This window comes from Crocodylus siamensis, chromosome 1, assembly GCF_052110815.1.
Source record: "Crocodylus siamensis isolate JL-2025a chromosome 1, ASM5211081v1, whole genome shotgun sequence".
In the NCBI taxonomy this organism is placed as follows: Eukaryota; Metazoa; Chordata; order Crocodylia; family Crocodylidae; genus Crocodylus; species Crocodylus siamensis.
In genome coordinates, this window is record NC_143395.1 from 193318748 (window position 1) to 193341550 (window position 22803).

Below are 22803 nucleotides of genomic sequence, written 5' to 3' on the forward strand. Positions count from 1 at the left end.
GCCCATGGAACTGGTGCCTGTGGAAGGGACCTGCAGGGAGTGGCCTCATACTGTCACCTCCCTGTGATACTGGTCCCAGACCCATCCAACTCCCAGATGCCACTCTCTGCCTGCTTGCAACCCCATTCCATCTGCCCAGCAGTGTCCTGCCTATGGGGGTCCCAGGCTGGTCTCCATGAAGCCCCACCGGTTCAGTCCAGTGCCCCCAGTCATGGGTGTGGGGCAGATGGGCCCAGGGCTGGATAGAATCAGTTGCTTCCCCCATTCCCTTGCACCCTGGCCCACAACAGCTCACCAAAACTCCTTCAGTGGCCCTCATTGCCAACCCCTGGCTTATCTCTTGGCATTTACTTGTAGGGGGTGGGGAAACTCCGCTTTTGGGTGCCTGAGATCTATTTCCCTGTAAGGCAGCATTGTTTGCTGCTTTTTTTCTTACCATTTTGGAATGTGCTAGAATCTTAAATACTTGCAGGCAAATGGAGATAAAGATGGTCTTTTCATTTCAAGTTACATTATCTTCCCATAGCAAAGTCTGTTTAAGTAGCCAGAATACACATTATGCAAAACAAGCCAGATAATTGTCCAGGGGATACAGTAACTTTATGTTGAAAAGAAATATACTCCCTAAAATTCTTTCCCTCCTTACTCCCCCTCAAGCAAAGAGCCTCAGTACTTTAAATGGCAGTTGCTGGGGTTTTTTTCTTTTATACCTTAAGGCGCTTCAATGCAGCATACACAAAGGAAACAAGAGGCAGGGGAATGTCAGTCAGTATAAATGACTTGGCTTTTTCTACATCCCTTTGGCACTTTTAGCTCCTTCAGACTGAAAGCATGGACTTCACTCATTTAGTGTTTCTGTTAAGAGCAGAAGAATCTCAGGAGAAAAAGGTGGAAAATATAAAGAAAAAAGAAGAAAAAAATCTGCTTGGCACTTCCAAATCTGTAGCCTCCTCATATGTTAACCTTGCACCTCTGTCTTCTGTCCAGCAAATTTACTGAGACAATTATTGAGAAGGCACAGAAACAAATTATGGAAATCTCCATGGACACTATATTTATAGTTGTCTGGAACAGATGTGCCGTCCTTGAAATGCCTTGATCATTACGTTCCTGTTCCAGGTCTTTCGGTGGAAACTTCATTCAGGACCATTCTCAGTGCATATTTGCCACCAAATGCTCTGCCTCTCCAGGAGCTTGGCAGACTATATCCATCTTGCAGGCCAATGTGTTTGGCACCTCTATAACATTGATAAAAATCAACACGGCACTAATTTTAAGAAAGTTAGATGAAGATGGGCGTACAGATGGTTACAGGTGAAAATGTGTTCCTCCTTGAAGCTGTTGATCAGAGGTTCATAGGAAAGTAAGCCTGGAAGGGACCTCACAAGGTCACCTAGTCCAGCTTCCAGTTCAAGGCAGGATTATCCCTGACTAAACGATCTCAGCCAAGCATCTGTCTGACCTACTTTTGAAAACTGGGGATGGAGGTTTCACAGGCTTTTTAGATAGCCTGTTTCAATGCCTGACCACCCTCAAAATCCAAGTTCCTCATAATCTCTAACTTAAATTTTCCCTAGTGAAGCTTAATGTCATACTCTTTTTCCCAGGTCCTATCCCGTATGGCAACAGAGAAAAGGCTGTCCCAGCCTCTTTTTAATTGCCCTTCAGATATTTGAAGACTGTTACTCATCCAGTCTTCTCTTTTCCAGGTGAAATAACCCTGGTTCTTTCAGCCTTTCCTCATGAGTCTTGCCTCCCAAGTCCCTAATCATTTTTGTTGCTCTGCACTGAACTCTTTCCAAACTGTCCATGCTTTTCTTAAAGTGTGGGGTCCAAAACTGGACACTGTACTCCAGGTAGAGCCTTACCAGTGCTGAATGGAGCAGAAGAATTACTTTCATTCATTTGCAAGTGATGCTTCTATTAAACCAGAAGCATATACTTACTGGGTTGTATTTTTTTCATTCTGTGGCTGAAAAGAGTATTCAGATCACTGAATGTTGCCCTATAATGCAGAAAAAGTATGATAAACTATCTTTGCTCAATAAACAGAAATGAAGTGGGAGGGGAAAAAGTGAATTTATGCAAGAATCTTTTTTTTTTTTTTTTTTTTTTTAAGCTGCTTCAGTGCACTACTTAATTAGGCTTTTCTCAAAGAAGTTTAAACAAAGTCCCTAAAACACACTATCAAAGGTCTGTCTTATGCAACCAGTTGTCAACCACATGGTTGATTTATTGAGCATTTATCTCCATCTTTCAATCTCCTAATGATACTTGGTAGAAATTCAGGTAGATTGCATGCAACTGTAATAAAAGTGCATTGAGCATGACTAAATTTATTTGATCAAAATACAACATGCATTTTATAGCCAAAGCTTCTACAAAAGCATGAACTTAAAAGTGATTTAAGAGAGTTGATAGATTACAGCGTGGTTCCATTGTTGCTTTAATTTGGCTCAGTTTTACCAAGGGGCAACTTTTTGCGACACCACAGGGGTATCTTATTTTTATGCTGTTTTCAGCTCTATAGACCACGTGGTCTAATAGGTTCCTTTGCAGATTGGATCTGCACTGCTTTTCAGGAGGTGGGAGAGAAGCTATGCTATTCTCCAGAGTGTTTTGTCCTCAGGAAAGTGGGCAAGTAGAGCAATTATGCTGGTCTAGCTTTTGCCATCGTACCAGAATTACATGAATCATTTTGCATGCTCGGTAGTCAGTTAGCTAATGGCTGTGGACTGGACATCTGCTTTGGTGTTTTTGATGCAAAAAAGTTGATTGGAGTGGTTCAGACAGCAGACCTTAATTCTGACAGAATAAGTCCTTAATTAAGAAACGGCCCTTCAGGTCTCTGGTACATGTTATGCTTCTGGCACGATTTAAGATCTTTATTGTGCAAGGAATAGCAACTAGCCACACATTCATAGAATTGTGGCTGGTTTGTGATTTTTATAGCACAATTATGATATCACTCAAAATACAGGTTTTCCTCGATTTTTATGTGGGTTCTGCAAATGCAAATGAGCTGTTATGCCCAACATTTATTACATGCAAGGTAAATTCACATGTAATTGGCATTGGCACCCCCACTCCCCAGCAGGTAAGTCTGTGAGGGGAGGGGAAGGGTCATGGGGCTCATGCCTCACTCAACCCAGCCCCTGCAGAAGCTGCTCTGGGAGTGGTCGACACCAGCTGCCTGCAGCCACTGGGCTGCACTGTACCTTGAACTCCCTGGGGCTTTGCTTGTCCCCACTCACCGCAGCTGCTGAGCTGTGCTGTGCTGTGGTGCAGGCAACTGGTGTCAGCTGCTCCCAGATCTGGTGCAGCAGGAGCTGGGATAAGTGGGGATAGGTTGAGCCCCAGGGGGTTCGGGGCACAAGGCATCCCAGCAGCTGTAGGCAGCTGGTGTTGGCTGCTCCTGGGGCTGCTGCAGCAGCGGCTGGGGTGAGTGAAGAGAAGCAGAGGCTTGGAGCTGCAGCAGGGAGCAAAGTGAGGGAACTGTCAGTGGGTGCAGGGTGTGGCATGGGGGGTGCGGCTCTTGTTACACGCTCTCCGGGAGGCCTACAGGCTGGGGGGCTGCGCTGGGCTCTTGTGGGGTGCATGCCTCTGGATCTGTGTACAGGATGAGAGCAGGCTGCAGCTGCAGGCTGGGGCTGGTAGTGGCACCAGGCTCTTCCTAGAGCTCAGCAACAGCGCTGGAAGGGCAGGTTGGGGGGGCTATGGCAAATTTTGGGGTGATAGCAGCTACCTACCATTTTAGGCACATCTTTGCCTTCTGCTTGTAGTGATGTGGGGCTATTTGGGAGTCTGGCTAAGATGGGAAAAGAGGAACATGACCTTTTAAGTACAGTTACCATTGAAGGCTGTGATGCTATTTGGTAGCTATTAAAAGTTTACCAGAGCCATTATTTTTCCTGCTTTAGAAAACAAACCAAGTGTCATTTGCCATTAGGTTTTGTGTAGCTATCTTTTTACACTTCTGATTTGGAAGACTGTAACAGCAACATATTGAAATAATCCTGTAATGGTCGCTTGATTTTTTTTTTTTTTAAGGGTATATTAATAGTTTATAAAATGCAATATAAGTGTGCGAGAAGTGAATTAATTATATTATAGACCATCTGCATAATGTCTGTTACTAAGTTAATTAGCATCTGGCTTGTTAGTCTAACAATTCTGTGTGTTAATTCTAGTTTTTCCTTATAACTGAATTGATAAAGGGGTTGTACCTTCAGTTTAAAATAAGCTTAAAATGGTCAAGTAATTGATATAATTGTCATGCACTACTGAGGAGTTGTACAGCAACAAATTGTTCTCTGTAGGATGGTGCATTTCTCTTGCATTAATGAACTTGTAACAAGAATAATTTTCAGCATGAGTATACTATATTGTAGAAATACAAATTGGATAGCAGTGCAGTGTTTATTGATTGATCACTGAACTACATTTCCCTTTTTCTCAGATCCTGGTTTTGATATCAGACTGTCTTTGCCCAGCCAAATCAAGGTACAGAGATGAAACCTCTGGTAAGTACTTCGAGTGCATAAACAGACCTTTGGGGTGATATTTAGTATATATCTCATTGACCAGAAGGCTCTAGTTGGCTGCTTACAGAAGTAAAAACACAAAAACAGCGTTTTACTTTAAACTTGGCACACCCCTGCACTGGCCCAGTGCGTGCCCAGAAGAGGCATCGCGTTAGTTTGACCCAACATTTCCAATGTCTATATAGAGTGGGTCCTTCAGCAGGGCTTTTTTCTGGCTCTCTTACCTAATAGCTGATTGGATCAGCTTTAGATAAAAGCTCCAAAAAAGCCCATTTGAAGAGTGTGATCTATAAAAATGCTGCAGAGCTGATTTGAACTAATGTGCTGCTTTTTCCAGTAAAGCATAGGGTTTTTTGTTTTGGGCGGGGTGGTCCACATGTCAGCAGCCTCTCTCTCTCTCTTTTTTTTTTTAGCTTGCATTATGACAACGGAGTAAGTGACACATGTCTCTGAGTGTTTCCTACAACATCCCTAACCCACTCAGCCAGCCTGTGTGCCGGAAAGCTTGGGCACCGCTGTCCTACAAAGATGTCTGACACTTGTGTATATTTCCTGTTGTGGAAATACTGTGAACATCAAGTTTTTCAGTTTGATGGTCTTAAATTACTTTACAAACACCAGTTAGCTTTGACATATAACTTTGTAAGGGGAAAATGGCAAAACTCCTTTTACTGATGTGGAAAGTCGGGTATGCCATCGAAAACCAGTGGAGACCTGGAAATACTTTGGGTCTCCAGATTCCACTTTTTTTCTCTAGCTTTATGACTAGAGAGGTGCAAATGTTTTGTTCTCAGGTGGGACAGATGCCTGTGCTTCCTAACACACATTCTGTATACAATCAGGCATATTATGTAATCCAGTACAGAGATCAGCCGCCAACAGCCCATGGGCTAGCAGCATTCAGCCTGCAGGGGAGCTCTCCTTGCACTGTGCTACTGTTAGCTACCATGGGGATTGTCCCTGCGCTGCAGTGGTGCTTAGCAGCAGGGAAAAGCAGTGGTGATGGCCTCAGTCCTACTGCTCACCTTAATTTGACCCTGACTTGCATCCATATGATCCTGTGCAGTACTTCATAATTGTATGCTTGTGGGGATTGCAGGATTGTGTTTTATTGGGGTTTTTTGAAGTTGCTAAGGCAAACGATACAATTTGTAGTTTGTGATCAGTTTGCTTAGTCAGGCAATTTTTTTTGCTTTTGTGGGAGCACCAGAATTGAAGTTTTTTGCAGTTGCAGTCTAATAACTTCTAGTGTTTAGTAGAGTTGAGCTCATTCTCTCAAATTCAGCTTCTCAAAATGAGAATTTTACTTATTTTTGTTCATGTAATGTAAACAGATTTACTGTGTAAAATATTTGTGGAGGTTATTTTGGTGAGTGCATGGTAGATGGAAGACAGGCGCCAAGCAGTTTTGGAGTCCATTAGAACCATCTGTTCTTACCACACAAACTGCACCTTTAATCATCTGATTAGCTCTCTGTCTGTATCTATCATTCTCTCTGCTGATTATATAAAGACTGCTCCATAGCCTTTGGCAGACATGTTGTTTGCATCTGAGGATAGAAAGTGGGCTTTGGAAAGTCTTTTATATTTTCTGTGATTTAAATGAGACCCAGTCCTGCCATGTTGTCAGTAAGAAGAATCTCAGAGCAAGGCTCTTCTCCCTGTAAGCACAGGAGGCACAATTATGAATGAGAAAAAATCTGTCCCAATTGATATACTAGCAGAAATAAGTATTCAGGTTTGTGTTTAATTCTGGGCAAACATATTCTAAGAACCTTATTATTTTGGTGTAGTTTTATCACTTGGAGGCAAAGAAACTGTAATTTTATAGAAATTATGGGAATGAAACCGTGATTATATTTATGTGTGTTGGCAGATATTTGGGTTTGGTTCAGTAGTATTGGAAACAAAGACCCTCTCTGTCTGATGCATCAAGTGATGCAGCCAAGTCATTAGACCCAACTTTGGCCAAAAGCAAAATTTGCATAGTATGGGGGGAATAGGCTTCATGTACAAAATTTTATTAAGAATTATATCATTCTCGGTAATGGAAAAGAGACTCTAGTTATGTTGGATCTACACAAATGTATGCTTTGTCTGCTTTATGAGTTGGCACAACTGCAGCAATTATCTGGCAAAAAGGATTCCAAGAGCTGCTTATGTTCCTGCTGACTTTTTAGGATAATGGTCTACATTTAAGGAATTAACTTTAAAAAAAAAAAAAAAAAAGGCTGTTCTGTTAGCTTGTAATCCACTGTGAACAAAATGAAAACAAATGTTTGCCAGATAGGAAAACAAATTTTAAAACGAGAGAGATTACACCAAAATTTAAGGGTACAATGAAAAAAAAAGATGAAAACGCTATGGCTGTATGTAGGCAAGACAAGGAGCATGTGTGCACAACACTTTAAAGTGGGTTAAATGCTTTCGCACCACTTAAATGGTGGTGGCGTTTGTACACATCAGTGGTGGTGTATTGTGCAGTAATTCCAGCTGCTGTAGCAAATTTGGTGGCTTAATGAACCTTAAATGACTTGGGGCTCACCAAATAAGACTCCCCTGAGCAGTTTGCTGCCCTACAGCCATGGAGTGAAGCACCAGGCTTCATGCAGCTCTGCAGGAAGCCCGTGCAGGTAGCTTGGCAGCAGCCCGGGAAGGTAGGCTCTGCCCAAGAAAAGAGGCGAGCCTGATCTTTATTTTCCCTGGAGCCTGCCTGCCTGAGCTGCGTGAGGGCCCAGTGCTTCCCTCTGCGGCTGTGGTGCCCCCCACCCCGGGACTGCCCGAGCTTGGTGCCTGCAAGTGAGTGCTGTAGGGTGGGTGGGGAGGGTGCCGCTGCCACAGGGGGAAGCAGGAGCCAGCCCCTCACAGCCCAGGGACTGCTCCTCCCACCAGCAGCTCACCCTCCCCTCCCCACCACCTGAACAGCAGGTAAGTTTGGGTGTACACGACATGGGGTTTTAAAAGGCCCTAAATTGAAGCAGTGTTTTTAAAAACCCACCACTTGAATTTAGGGGCCTCTGTTTCCTTTGCACACACCCTTGAATACTACACCAGAATTACGACAGTATTGTTTTTTTTCCTTGAACTCCTTATTAGCTGATGAGCTGTCATTAGGATTTCAGTATTTTTACTTCTTGTTTTTGTTTCAGTGGAAGTGACTGAAAAGGAGAATGTAGAGCAAACTACTGGTGAAGAGCAGGAAGACCCTGAAGAGCTTTCAGCAGATGAGTTAGAAGAAGCTGAGAATGAAAAGAAGGACCTTTCAGACGGAGAAGATGGGGCTCATTCAAGTACTGATGGTTCAGAAGAAGACTCTGCAGTTGATGAAGGGTCAGGGACAGAAGAGATAGAAGACATCTCTGAACAACTTCCAGCTGATCCAGAGACCCAGAGCTCAGTAAGGCAGCGTAAAATCCAGGAGGCTGATAGTGGACCATAGTTCCCTTGGTGGCAGTTTCCTTAAACGTGGACCAAAGAAGTATCAGGCCTTTTGGTCTGCAGCTGAAGCTAAACACTTGGTGTATGTTTTGTGTTTACATTAAGCAAAACCTCTGTTCTGCCTGAGCAGGCTCTTTTCTTTCTGAAACCAGTACTTGTTCATAAACTTCCAGCCCAGACTTTTTTTATAGAATACATTAGCCATGACAATCACTCATAAGTAAAATTTGATATGTTTAGAAATGTATGAGAGGAAGGGGAAATGAACACTTGAATGAGGGACTTGCTGTTAATGCTTGTATGAATTTGAATTCACTTACCTGCATTAACTGGAAGTGCCCTGAAGTAGCTTAGTAGAAGTCTGATTCTTCTATCTGAAGTATTTATTTTCCTCAAATGTCATGAGAATAGCAGCCACACCATAAAGTAGCAAAAAGGAGCACCTTAGTCGTCTTCCATTAAAACCCCTTTGTCTGGTGGTTTTGTTTTCATTGCTCTCAACTGAAGCACCTTTTTTATTGCATTTTCTTTCTTTTGAAAGTTTATTTTGAAAATATGCCACAGTGTTATAACAGTGACTGTTTTTTGTGCTGTGCTTGAAGTGGGGCCCCAGAGCTTTTCAGCTCTTGATTATGTATTCAGAGGCATAACGCAGAAGTCAGACTTACTTCAGATGGTGGTTTTAATACCCGAGGGGTTCAGATAGTTGTCATTGTCTCATAATCCAAATTGTTCTTTTGTTTTAGGATTTTTTTTGACTGTGTGCTTAATATGACAAGCTTGAACCTCAGGAGTTCTAAAAATAAATAAAATAGTGTAGTAAGAGGATAAGAAGAGGGAATTTTTGCCAAAGTGTAGCTTTTTATTTTTTAAGATATTATCATGAAATATATTCCTTTGTAAACCAGTACACCATAAAAGCTAGCCATATGCAGAGAACTGTAGGGGTTTTTTTCTTTGGCCATTCCCAGTCCAGAGTAGTTCTTTGGCAGAATTAGGACTACTTTAATATTATTAACTAAAAAGCTTCTCATGGTTTTCCCCTTAGTGTGCTGGCTTTACTGGCAGAAGTAGTGGGGAAAAAAACACACCAGGTAATGAAAAAAATAGCTTTTTGGTTGTACTCTTTTCTTTAATCTATCTGGGGCTGTTTTGAATTGCGTAAAGTGAAAATGGCTCTTAAGCTAATCTGCTGACAGCCCCTCATGCTTTGTAGTTTATTCAGTAAATCATTTTTTTCCCCTTGTTCCAGTTGGCTTGATTTACAATAAGGGATTGAATATGAAATCTTGAACGTTGCAGTTTTGGTAGTGTATTGATCAAGATTGCATAAGAAGCAAAGTTTTGAGGTTGTACCCCCCCCCCCCCCCCCCGGCTTTATTGCATAAACCTGGTTAAGTAGCTTTGCTCCATTTTCTTTTTCCAAGAATAAAGAGCGTTAGCCCCCTTGTGTTAGACGAGGGATATTGCATGTGCACAAAGGTCTCTTTTTTGAGACTAGTCAGTGTTGGTCTTGAGTTGCTTGTTTTACTGATAATACAAACTTTATTCAGCAGAAAGCAATCCTTCTACTGTCTTAAGTGGTTTCAATACTTGCTTATGTATGTTGTGTGTATGTTGTGTTCATAGGGCCTGATCTTGGATTGTTCACATCAGTGTAGTTACAACTGCTTTACTGAAATCTCAAGGGTAAAGATCAGATTTGGACCTGTACTTAATTGTCTCCTTGACAGAAGTATGGTCAAGTCAGGTATTTATGGTATTCTGACAACCATGAAGATTAATTACCTTTATTGTTTAGCTTTTTGGATTTGTACGTGGATTTGGAGAAGATTTATTAAGCAGTTATGGGAGTAAATATTTTGTTGCAGTGCTCTGAAATGAGAGATGGATGATGAATGAGAATGAGAGCAGATGGCCTGACTTGTCTGGAGACAGTCCCCTAAACTTCCGTAGTGCAGCTGAGGTCTACTGTTTTTAATGGGACATAGTTGACGTAAATCACATTTGCTATCAGGCAGGGAAAAACTTAGCACACTTAGCAGAACTCTATATACTGTCCTTCCCTTCCCTCCCCCCAAACAGTGCAGTAAGTTTCTCTCATCTGTGTGGGAGTTGCTAAAGCAGGAGAAGAACATTTAAAAAAAAATAGGAAAAAAATGAGCGGGAGCATGAGGTTCCCCAGCAAGTGTATGAGGAGCGAGCTATCCATGTTAGACTGTCAGATAGGCCTGGCAAAGATCTAAAGCTTAAAGGTGGCTTCCTAGAGCCATCTTCTAGGCTTAAAGGTTGAGGGTTTTTTTTTGTTTTTGTTTTTGTTTTTTGTTTTTAAAATTCAGAGCATACAAGACCTCCCTGTGTCTTTAAAAAAAAATGCTGTATGTACCAACTCATTGATCTGTTTCTGATTGAGGTACCTAAAGTTGAACCTGAATTCAGGCACCTATTTTTGAAAATCCAGGCTTGGAAGTATACTTTATTCCTTACAAGATTATCCCATTTCTTAACATCAGTGTCCACGTCACTTATTAAATCTTAAGTGGGGAGTACTACTACTATATAGGTGTAGGTATTACAGGGTATCATAAGAGCCACCAGAAACTTGCATGTAGTTCTTGGAACTCTCTCTCGCTCTCTTTTTGCTCACAAAACTCTCAGTAAAGTAAAGGGGCATTTTTGCATGTCATTGTTGCAGGGTTAGGGGGGCAGATGGGGTGCTGGTCTACTAAGAGTTTAGTGAAAATCCAATCTGGATGAAAATATGTAAAATCCCTGTTTCATGTGATGTAATGCAAGAGGGAAACTCATTCCTGAATGGCAAGCCTTTAAGCACATACTGTGATTTCAATATTGATCTCTTAATTTGAAAGGTTTTTTTTAAAAGTACTGATTATTTTTATTTTCACAATGTTACACCAGTGTTCACATCCCCATCATCTGTAATAATGCTACTTTCATATGTCAGTGTTAGGTAGAATGCTGTAATAAAACATGAATGATTCTTGGGTTATGGAGGAAATCTATCGTTTGGCTAAAGTTAGAAGGGATATTGTTAAAGGGGCTTTATAAAGAGCAAATTTCTCCTCGATGAGAGGAAAAAAAGGTGTGCTCATTGTGCAATAATAAAAAAAATGTGTTGGTATGAGCCCTGCAGGATTTATGCTCTTTCACTGAAAAAATACTTTGTCAGTCTTTAGATTACGTGAGTATAGTGCTGTAGTGCTGTTTACAACAGTATTAACTTTGCACTGTTACTGCATTATCCAAAGGGTTGACACCTGTCATTTGTGCCAACTCAAAATACTGTTGGCATCAACTCTGTTCTCTGTTTTGAGTCATCTGGAGGGGGGAGGTTATTTTGTTTTTTTCCTGAGGCACAATTTGCCCTGGGTATTGAATATAGACAGAATGCCTTTTAATGAGAAGCTGTTGTTCTCACAGTTGGCTGAAAATGTTTGTTAGGTTTAATGTAGTGCTCTTAAGTCTTGTGGATGAGATCCAAATTTTCAAAAGTGACTGATGGTTTTTGAATGCCCAACTTTCAGAAGTTGAGGGTTCATTGCCTTTTGGGCCTCCTTACGATACTTCACCATAAATCTCTCACCCCAAAATTGAGGCATCTAAAAAAAACCAGTAAGTCACTTGTGAAAAATTTAAGCCTACACTGAGCACAATTGAGGCTGTTCTACTTTTGCTTGTATTTCTCAAAGTTTTGAGTGAAAATACAAAGCTGCATGTAAGTCTTAGAATATCCTGTCTAGGTTATAACCGTGTTTAACAATGTTTGTTGTTTATATGGCTTTTTTCATTGAAATGTTATGCAAAGTTATCTTTTTATACTAAAAGCTCTGCAGATTTATGCTATGGTATTTGTACTGGAATTGCATATAAATTTTGTATTTATAACCTTGTCATGGCTAATTTCTCATTTTTACCATAATTGTATTCAAATGATCAAACAATCTCAAATGGCTAGGTACAAAAAGAGTTTAGTTCTGTTGCATGCTTGTCAAATCAAGAACCATTATTGTTTTGGGGTAGAAGTTTAGGATAGTCATTTTGAAGTTGGGGATCAAGGATAATTTGACTGAAGATGCGCATCTGCTTAAATCAAACAAATAAGACTGCTAAACTGTCTCCATTTTTTTTGCAGCCAATCCCTACTTCCACGTGCATAGACTTGTCTGCAGTTGTGATTGAATGTGAATATTTTTTCAAGGTGTTCAGACCTTAAATACAATTTTAAAAAAATATTAAAAATGAGCCTGACTGCTGAGACAAATTTGGAGAGTGCTACAAGCTGAGTAAAATTCAGAGTTGAAGTGAAAAAAGGTGAATAAAGAACTTTTCCAGTTTTGTAAAGATCTCAACACAGAGATTTTTTTGTTCTTTATTGTAGCTCACCACACCTAGGATTCTCATAAAAGCACCAGTGGTCCAAGTGTATTGAGTAACTGAAGCACTCTTAAACCTCAATCAGTGCTTATGAATTATTAATTGTTAAAGTACAGCTTAAACTATTCAGCATTTCATTACATGAGCCTGGAAATTAGAAGCAGGACTTTTTTAAATAACAGTTTTTCTTTTAGTGGCTGTCTCTCTCTTCATTAGATTTTTTTTGGGCGGGGGGAAGGGCGTTAAAAATTGTGTAGTCTTTTAAACTGTTATATCAGTTGTCCAAGAAGTCATGGGGTATGTAGCTTCCAAGTTGTCATGGGGTATGTAGAAATGGCATGGTGCGTGTGTGGTTTAAAAAAAAAAAGCCATGCAACTTCTAAATAAGGAAATGTAACCTATAATGTATATGTTTAGAGCCTCACCTATTTTTATTTTCTATATACACATGTGCACACACAGATAAAACATACATATGGATGAGGACCTCTTTTGGAGGATTTGTGTTGGAAGCAGCCCCTGCTAGCACAAAACTTCATGCCCACAGGCATCTCTACATTTCTTTTAAATATTTAGATGAAAGCACAGGGTTTCTATAAAGAATAACAGATAAGTGGAAAGAACCAGACAGCCACCTAAGTAAATGGGGCAAACTTACAGCTATGTAAGAGGAGACGATGAGTGAATGGATTTCCTTTGAGGGAGCACAGGGATGGAAAGCAAGAAGAGATCAGATGGGAAAAAGTGTGACTTTTGCCATTTTTTCTAGCTTGTGGGAGAGCTGTGCACTGGATTGGAAACCATTATGTAGCACCCCTTGCTATTTGACCTATTCACCTGCTGCTGACTCAATTATTGTTTCTGTCCCTGCCTCTCATATCAGCTGGTAAGTATTGTGAAAACAAAATGCTTAGAGTAATATTTAAGAAGTGAAGAAGGCAGGTAAATAAATGGTGGAAAATGGGGTCCTGCTTTTGCATGTTTTGAATGGAGGAGAACTTAGAGAAGCATGCATCTCCCCATGTAAAACTGTGGCCCTCTAAGCTATAGTAAAACTTGAGTTCTTACCTTCCCTTTGTTTGAACCTTTAGGACAGGGGCAGGCAAAAACGGCCCGTGGGCCTGATCCAGCCACCAGGCCATTCTGTCCAGCCCATGGGGCCCCTAAAATATTTAGAAAATGTGTATGTATCTGCTCCTGGCTGCCTGTTAAAGATGACAGGAGGCAGGGGTAGTAGGACCCAGGGGAAGCTGGCAGGACTCAGTAGCAAGGTCAGCCCTGCCCCACTCCCAGCCCCTCCCCCCCAACTGGAAGCCTCTATCTGCTGCAGCTTTCACTGCTTCCTTGCCCGCCCACTGGGTGCTCCAGCACCATATGGCCCCAGGCTGTGTCACCGGGATGTGGGAGCACGGCCTCAAGCTGGTACCCCAAGGCCAGGAATGGGGGGGGGGGGGGGGTATTTGTGTGTGTTCATAGGGTGAGTCCCACGTGCACATCCTACCATACACATGCATCACCTCCTCATACTGCCATATACAAAGGCCCCCACAAACCCTGTACCCACCCACATCCGACATATCCACATACACACCCGCATACTCCGGCACCCACACCTCATACACACACCAACAGCCCCCCACAAGTCTATACCCACCACCCTGTGCCCCCTGCAATATAAGAGTAAGACTTCATTTTAAGCTATTGTGCAATCCCCTCTATGTACGCTACACAAACGCAAGTGAATTAATGCATGTTGTAGATGTTCAATTTTTAGTATATAATTTGGTATTTTTCTGGTTCCTGGCAAACCCCCTTGCTGAAAAGAATATTTCTGGGGCAAGGGGAGGGACTTCTGGTGGCAAAGGTCAGGGGTTATGGGACAGGACTTCTGATCACAGGGTGAGGCACCTATCAAGGGGGGTGGGGCGAATAATGTGGTGCTGAAATGCAGAATCGCAAATGGGGCTTCCTCTGGCTATAGCAAGAGATTCCCCTTTTGAAATTCCATTCTACCAGATAGGAAGCGTCTCCCCTTTCCATTTTTGTAGCCATCTCCTACTGATCTCTTTCCCTCACTCTCCTGCTTTCGTTATCTTCTGATCGGTCTCTCCAGATACAAACCTTTAAACATACGTTGACCATTCTCTCATCCCCTTGAGCCCCTGTTACTGGTCTTACAGCCACATCACACCTGGCTAATGCTGTTATGACCCAACACCTCCCACTGTTGCAGATTTCATCACTTGTTACTAATTATTGTGGTGAAATGCCAACAGGTTCCTGAGGGATAACTGGAAGTTCTCACCAGGTGGTTAACCAGTTTTTACCTCTGGCAAAAACTGATTGAAATAAACTGGCAAGGTTTACAACCCTTGAAATAAACTGAAATTTTTTTAAGCCCCTACATTAAAAAGTAACCTTCAAGAATTCAACAGACAGAGGTACAATAATACCATTATACTGTGCAATTGTAACAGATGGTATCAAATGACACAATTTTGGAAAGAAAAAAACCCAGTTACATTCCTAATTTACAGAGATCTTAGAAGTCCTTTGATTTACAGAATAGGATTTTTGTATAGAACGCAAGAAGCAAAGGCCCAGCCGACAGCAATCTGAACGAAAGATTCAACCCATGTGAGACTTGTAGTCAGTTAACATGGATATTCTTGATGATGATGTCACCGTTCTCTACCAATCAGGATGCAGATGCATTCTTGTCCTAGATTAGCAGTCCTGCTTTGCCATTGTGACCTCAGAAATTCTGTGACCCAGCTGGTGGGGAATTAGTTGTATGCACAGCAGGGCTTCTGTTCTCTGCACAGTTTGTTCCTTCTCTGGTTTGGAGACATTATATTACAAAACTATCTCCAGGGATAATAGGAGTGCAGTCTGAGGATTCCACTTGCATTTCTCTGGCATATTTTTATGACTAGTCAATCTGAATTACAAGGAACATCCTACCAGGAGCGATTCTCTTGTTCATGGATAAGTGCTGCATTTCCCAGTAGATCCCAATGCAGTAAGAAAAATTAAACTTTTCTATTTCTATCTTAATAGGTGTTAGGTTAGGCGTATCTAATCTGGGGACAGAGTTACAAACGTATTTTCTACAATGAATCTGAGTTGCACCTTGATGCTGCTTTTTATGTACAGTGTACATTTAAGTGCGTGCAGTCTAAGTTAGGTGTTAGGCTCAACAAATTTGGGCCAAGGTTTTCAAAATGAAATTTGGAAAGCCAAAAACTGAAATGCTCAAAATTGACCTTCAACTTGGGCATTCAGAATCCGAGGCACTCTAAATCATTACTCCATTCTGAACATCACAGTTTTATTTTCTTAAGTATTTGCCAAACTGTTTCAAGAGCTTACAGAATAGTGGTCATCACTGTCACTATTATTCTGGTCATACATGTTTGAGTAAAAGTGTGCTGTTTCTTCACTTGTGCTGCATAGTATATCAAGTGGTTTAATTATGTGCTCATGGGAATTCTTTAGATGGAACAGGGTTCTTGTGTCTTTGTAAAGAGACCAATGTTCCCTGTTGAACACATGGATGCAGTTGATCTCCCAGACATGAGGCTTATGTCATGGTGACTGGTTACATAATCTTCACTTTGGTGTTTGCCCTACTGGGGTGTTTGTTTGGCACTTGCCTCTTGACACCTTTTACTTTAAGGTCATGTGCATGTGGATTCTGCTTGCAGAGTGCCTGAAATTAGATTCCTTTGACTATGGTGATTAATGGGGCAGTGTTTGGGTCACCATGGCTTGCTGTGGTTACTTTTAGTACCTGGCAGTTGCATATGCTCCCAGGAATGTCCCCAGGGGGGTTGCTGCCACCCTTTTGGACTGGACTGTGCCATGGGAGCCTCTGGGGAGTTTTTTCGAGTCCCCAAGGTACATAAGGCTTCCCCTCTGTTCTCAGAGTCATGGCCCCTCCTCTTCCCCCATCTGCCTCTGCTTTCCCTGCTGCCCTAGGGGGCAGGGGAAGCCCAAATCTATTCCTGCCTGCTCCAGCCAGACTCTGTGGGGATGGGACTCAGTAGGGGATAATGGTAGCAGTAGAGATGGCCAGTGGGTGGGTTTCCCTACCCTGTCTGGTCCCCCGAGAGTGGGCATGGGGTGGGAAAGCCCACTTCCCCACCCTCCCTCTAACCCCCCGTCTGTCACTGCTGCTGCTGAGCCCAGCCTCTGCACAGTCCAGGTAGAGCAGGCAGAAGCAGCTTTGCAGCTTCCCCTTCCCCCAGGACTGTGGGCAAAGTGGCAGGCAGGGAGGGGACATGCCTTTGAGCACTGGGGAGAAGGGAGAGGGGATTCTTACATGCTTTAGGGACTTTAAACAAATCCCCAGAGGCTCCAATGGCGCAGTCTGCCTGTATACACAGTGGGTGGGGAGGGGAGGCTGGGACCAAGGAAAGCAGCCACCTCTGCGGGGTGGGTGGTTACTCCCGTACTCCCCTTTGCCAAATCTTGGGTCTGCCTGTGGACACTCATTTGAGTTTAGGCCAGGAGAAAGAATAATGGTAATCAAGAAGGTTGCTTCAGGCTTTCTATTAGGGCTGGTGATCTTTGTTTTCTTGTTTTGGAAATGGTGAATACTATACTAAGGTATAGAGCCATCCTTTTGTAATTATATCTTCAGCATCAAATGAATATAAACCATTGGCTTTCATTCTGGGGTCTCCCAAATCAAGGGACTCCCAAGTGGGTTCCAGCTCTAATAAGTGTGATGATTGCATTTCTGTGGGGCTAATCAGAAAAGGGTAGAGTTGCGAGCCCAGAAAGGGCTGAAAACAGCTCCCTTAGATGTAAGTAAGGCTATCTGAGTGCCTGGATTTTTCACTTAAGACCCAGCTAGTTATCGAAGGTGTTGCTTGTAACTGGATGAGTTGCAAAATTTCCCCACGGACATCCTTTATGAGGATTGGAGTTGCTAGCAATTACAGTATTGCACAAGGGACAGAGTAAGAAGCTCTCTGCCCCATGGCAGAGGCACTTAGGGCCTGAATGAAATAGGCTTACCAGTATAGGGTTAGCACCTTAGTTGTAAAGTCTCCCCGTTGACTGTAATATGCTACCCATAATTATTCCAAAGTATCCCATTGTTATTGGGAGTAAGAAGTGTGTCAAAGGCTAGATATTTGCTATTCACTATTTTTATTCAGTGGCATACATAGGCTTTATATATGTGGGAGAAAATACTGAAACAACACCCTTTTATGCCAGGCCTTCTGTCAGTATGACTGTCCTCCACTGGGGAGAGAGGGATGAAATTGCAGGCTGTGCTTCAGCTGTTTGGTAGCCCACTGCAAATGGTGACCTCTTCCCCCATCCTTGCACTTCCTTCCCCTCTTTCTTCCTCAGGGGGTTTCCAGTGACTTAAGCTTTCATTTTGTGGTTTAGGAGTATACCAAGCCTTAGGTTGCAGTCACATACTATATACTGGTAGAAGAAAAGGCTTTATCCCCTAGACTTCTGCCTGCTAATACAGGGGGGCCTGATACTTCCTTCTATCTTCTGTTAGGATGTGCTTCTGGATGACATGGAGGGTTACTCTTATCATCAATCCACCAGCCAAATGTGGGGAAGAACAGAGAGCAGCGCATCACTTCATGGCAATGTGACCACCAAGAAGTGGGATAATATCGATGGTCTGCTTGCTGGCTGTCACTTACAGCAAGGATTATTTGCCACAATGGGTGGTCTCAGCTCTAGCTTGCCGAATGTGGAGATGGAAATGGAGTCCCATGAGCCCAGCGAGCAGCTGCCTGTCATCCCCGTGGCTTTGGATGATGTGCATAGTGCTAACGGATTGGGAAAGCAGTCAGATTCAATATTGCCCCAGGAACTGCCTGAACTGCCCTTTGTTTGTGAGCACCATGTGACCAGTACTACTGCATGGGTTGAGTGGTTTTTGTTTTTTTCTGCTTTTCAGGCTATTGGGGAAACTTGAATGAGTGTGATGAGATGCTCTGGATTTTTTTTTTTTTTTGTTCTACCATTCAGTCAGCCCTCTCTTTCTTTCCCTGCTTAATGGTATGAGAATATGGAGTGCCTTGGTTGTAGACTGGGGGGAAATAGGTTGTGTATTCATTTCAACACAGTCAATGTCGTGGGCCTCTAGCACTTACTGAATCATGGGGTAAAGCAAACACCAGCTGGAGTTTCTTTTACAAAGCCTGTTAATCTGGGCATCATCCACTAGAGTTGGTTGAAAGATGGCGTTCCCATCCCAAATGAGATTTCATTAATTTGATATTTGCTTTTGTTCTAGTTTGGTTCAAAATATCACAGCCCCCATTACAACTTGCCCCATTGAAACCTTTAACTTTGAGGAACACCCTCTCCCCCCTCTCATCTAGAGTATTTTTAATTTTGGTCTGTAATCCCTCTCATCCCACATATACAATGTGCAAAGAAGCATGCTGATGGTAGTTGAGGGTGGCTGGCTGTAGTGGGTAGTGATGTTATTTTCACAATGAAAAGTTCAGTACTGTGGAGAGTTTGCCAAGGCACCTTTTTGTCTGGTACTATGGTAGGAGGGAAATTTAAATTACTTCCATCCTCTTTCTGAATGAAAAACAAGATACTTTACAGGAAAGCACGGCTTGGAAGAAATGTGTTTGTCTCCTTTGGTCATTTTACTCCTTGTTGTCCCAGAACTTACCTCTCTTCTTTTTATATGGCTTTTACATCATGGTCAGGTATGGCAGCTTATTCAGTCAAACCATATTCACACCTTGACTTTTCCTACCAGATCTTGATTATATCCATACAATCAACTCATGTCTTTCATGTTTCATGTCCTCCTCCTGGAAAAGTGTGTATACTTCTTTCTTTCAAACTTTCTTTTTTTGAGAAGTATCAATTTTTCTCACTTAACAAATATTTTCTCCCTCTTTCGCTGTTGAAAAATTGTTTCACTGCCTCCTATGCTTTTCCTTTTAATGTTGACCGCCCTTTTCCAGAGAAGGAAGAAAAATGTTTGCTAAAATGATGGAAAAGAAGAAGAAAGAAGGAATAAAGTAATTTAATTTTTTTCTAAAAAAAATCTTATCTTTGTTGACAATGTTGAAAAAGTAAAGACATTTGCCAAAAAATTTAACAAACTCTTTACAACTGAAGTTGGATTCTCCCCATCTCTTGTGCTTGTGTTGGTCTTTTTTTCAATGAATTTACCCTTTTGGAATAAGTGAAAAGAGAATTAAGCTCATGGATGGACAGATGACGTACATGTAAGCTGCATGTCAATTTCCCACACTTACAAAGTGTGTGCAAATGTTGGTACTATTGCTATGATGATTTTGAGGATCTACTCTCAAAGTAATACAAAATTAAAACCTCCCCCTGCTTCTACAAGATCCCCAGGTCTTAGGAAGCATCTTTTGGTTCTTTTCAGATATGCTGGACAGGTCCATTCGATAGCCACCAAGTCAGGTTTTACCAGCTGCTGATCCATGAAGCAGAAGTAAAGAGCACAGGTGTGGTCAGCAAGAAGCCCAAAACATGTGACTTCTCACAAATAGCAGGGAACTCAATTGAACTGAGGAACCTAATACCCAACATGGATTATGTCTTCAGAGTCCGTGCAGTGAATATAGCTGGACCAGGGCACTGGTGCAGACCATACAAGGTAAGCAAGCAAAGGAATGAGTGCTTCCATAAAAAACTAAGTCTGTTGTGCCTTTATTTTACTGGTACCTAGGAGTATGTTAAAGGTGGAGACTTGGGGCTTTCAAGCTGTGGTGCATAGACATGTTCCTAGGGATGTGGAGATCCCCGTTGCTACAGACTGGGCAACATGAAAGTTAATGGATATTGAAGCAGGAGCTGAGAGAGAAATCCCATAAGGATATTTCTGTCATAAATCAGTGCACCATAAAATGACATGGTTGCGGGGGGGAGGGGGGAAGCTCTACCTCTATGCTTAAGTTTGAGAGGGCTTGTGACCTCTCCCCTGGCAGTAGATAAAATCAGTGTAAAAACTTGCCTGGAATGGCCACACCATCTTTCTAGACCCCACTTTTGTTACTCACTTTACTAGAGTCCTGTACTTCAGTTACTCTCTTTACTAGAGTCCTGAAGATACTCCCTGTATACTACACTTGACATTTCCACTCTCCATTTACCATGGAGAGGTCAGTGTCCTCATTACTCACCACAAGTGAATGGACAGTTCTGTGAAACCCACCCACACTGCATACTATCCTTGGTTGCCGGGCTGTTGAATGGCTAGGGGCAGTCATTATTTTCCTCAATAGGAAGCCTACTTTTCTTAATTATTGCATTGACTTTAGAGATTGCTGATGAAGAAGGTAAATGTTGTGTGTCAGTTTCTCACCTCCTTGTCATCGTTTTTCATTTCAGTTTGCAACTCTGGCTGCAGCTGGGAAAAGATTTTCAAAACCGGGCCCTGTCACTATTATAGTCCGACGGAAAAGAGGTTCACAAAAGAATGTAGCTTATTTTGATGGAAATGGAAAAGATACTGTAGATGGCATCAAATCTTACTAAAGGTGTTGTCAAGCTACTGCATTCATGGCCAGACTTGACTCGTATATATTTATGTAAATAAAAGGAGATCTGTGATTTAAATGTGGAGAGAACCTCCTTCCCTATTCTTATTTTGTGTTTAGGTTGGCTGGGGCAAATGTATCCATATACATCAGATAGTTGGTCTCTGGGTAGTATATGTAGCAAATGGAAAAATAGATCTTTGAAACCAGATATCCAAAAGAAAGCTGCACCCAGCAGTTCCCAATTCTGAGTCTTGGTATTTCCATGGCTACTTAAAATTGTTCCACCCCCAACATATCCAAATGAGAGTAGTGGCTGCTTTCAATGAAGGCCCCAAACTGGAGCTTTGTACTTTGGAAAATCTAAATCCAGTTGAGAGTGCTAAGTCTTTTTTTAAACATCTGGCCTTTGATGTGTGAGTTCAGAAAAAAAGTCTTTTGCCATAGCCAGCAAGGAACAGCTTTCAAATATAGCTATACAGTCAGTATATTACTTTGCCTGAGACCTTTTCCTATCATGAAAATGAAAGTTCCACCTTTTCTTATCCTCTTCATTTAGTGAAACTACTCTTACCACAAACTCATCCTTCCCTTTTTGTAAGACACGGAACTGGGACTTGTGGGTTAGGTTCAGTTCCCATCTCTGACAGAGGCTGTGGGTTTGTGTAAGTTATCTAACTTCTGTGGTGTGCTCTTATTGTCAAAATACCAAATAGTACTTACCTACCTCACTTGGGAATAAATTCCTGAGTGCTTATGGGGCACACACCAACTTAACTGGAGTAGAATCATCCTTCCATCATGGACAGCTCATCTGAGAAGAGCGTGAGTAGCTAAAGAGGAGCCCAACTGATTCTGACTTTTAGGGACCCTCTACATGTGCAGGTAAAGATGCAATGGGATCTAATGTGCAATGCACACAATTGCACCTCCTGCTGTGCCACATATGCATGGCAGGAAGCATGATTGTGGGATTGTGAATCAGATCCCATCATGCCTTATGGCCAGTGGAGAGGGAGTCTGAACTTGGGCTTCCCCTGCACCAGCAAGAAACAAACTTCACAGCTGGGTGCCAAGTCACAGGCTGGCTAGGCGTTGTGAGTGTATCAGCCATTAGGCTGCTGGGTTTGGGACTGAGGAGGTGAGTCAGGAGTGAAGTAAAGGCAAATTTACTTATAGCTTAGCATACAACAGTTAACAGAAAGGTTAATGCAACAAACAGTACAGTAATAAAGAGCTAATAGTGAATTATAACAACAGATAGACAGAATGATAAAGAGTTCCCACATGGGGTTGGCAACTTATCGGCAGTTCCTCTATGCCAGGTGCACATCAAGTTGTTCCAGTGAAGTCAGGCGTCCCCGATCAACACTGTCTGAGGGGTCACCGGGAAAGTCCCTTGGTCAGGATCCGGTCCTCGCTCACACTGGGAGTCTGGAATCCAGGCTTGGTACAGCGATGGTCCTTCTGTCCCATCCTTCTAACTGGTCACTTGACATGCGTGTTCCTTTATGCCTTATCTTATGTTAATCTGTTGGCTTTAGAGCCACTCGCAATCTTGCCCTATAGCTTTTACCCTATGGGATCAAAAGTTGTTAGAAATTACCATGAAAGATTACCGCCTGAACTCAGGTTCACCCAATAAGCAAATTACACCACATTACTTTGAGGTTTAAAATTAGCATTACCTGCCCTTAGTTTCTTATTCCTGGATTCCTAGGAATGTGCTAATGATATTAGGTGGTCAGATCTTCCTATGGCTTGACGTTTAAAAAACCTGTTAGATCAGCTAATCCTGTAGTTCTGCTTGGTTATGGAGCCCAAGATCAGTGCAAACAGTTAGATGCAACACTTTGGTTAAATTGTGACAGACAAATTCTACTTGCAGGTTGCAAACTTGCGAGCTT

At 42.2% G+C, this 22803-nt stretch overlaps 2 protein-coding genes across 2 annotated transcripts in view; both read left to right on the forward strand.

Moving 5' to 3' along the window:
• Positions 1–11892, forward strand: part of TMX4 (thioredoxin related transmembrane protein 4) — a 65190-nt gene extending 53298 nt beyond the window's left edge. Inside the window, exons 7-8 of the mRNA XM_090051614.1 lie at positions 4460–4523; positions 7694–11892. Coding sequence (XP_089907740.1) covers positions 4460–4523; positions 7694–7983 — 354 coding nt within the window. The 3' untranslated portion in view covers positions 7984–11892. The remainder of the gene's footprint in view (positions 1–4459; positions 4524–7693) is intronic.
• A 140-nt stretch (positions 11893–12032) lies between these two features.
• On the forward strand, positions 12033–20962 carry FNDC8 (fibronectin type III domain containing 8). Its single transcript, XM_090051626.1, has 5 exons — positions 12033–12314; positions 13147–13263; positions 17905–18282; positions 19780–20013; positions 20748–20962. The coding sequence occupies exons 3-5, from the start codon at positions 17923–17925 to the stop codon at positions 20892–20894; spliced, it is 741 nt and encodes a 246-aa protein (XP_089907752.1). The 5' UTR covers positions 12033–12314; positions 13147–13263; positions 17905–17922; the 3' UTR covers positions 20895–20962.
• Positions 20963–22803: the final 1841 nt, after the last annotated feature.

Bases quoted from the DNA above. Each gene is read 5' to 3' on its own strand.
- FNDC8 (XM_090051626.1), top strand. From the start codon at position 17,923: ATGGAGGGTTACTCTTATCATCAATCCACCAGCCAAATGTGGGGAAGA. The intron at 18,283-19,779 runs GTTGAGTGGTTT...GGTTCTTTTCAG, and splicing joins TGACCAGTACTACTGCATGG to ATATGCTGGACAGGTCCATT. The intron at 20,014-20,747 runs GTAAGCAAGCAA...TTTTCATTTCAG, and splicing joins ACTGGTGCAGACCATACAAG to TTTGCAACTCTGGCTGCAGC.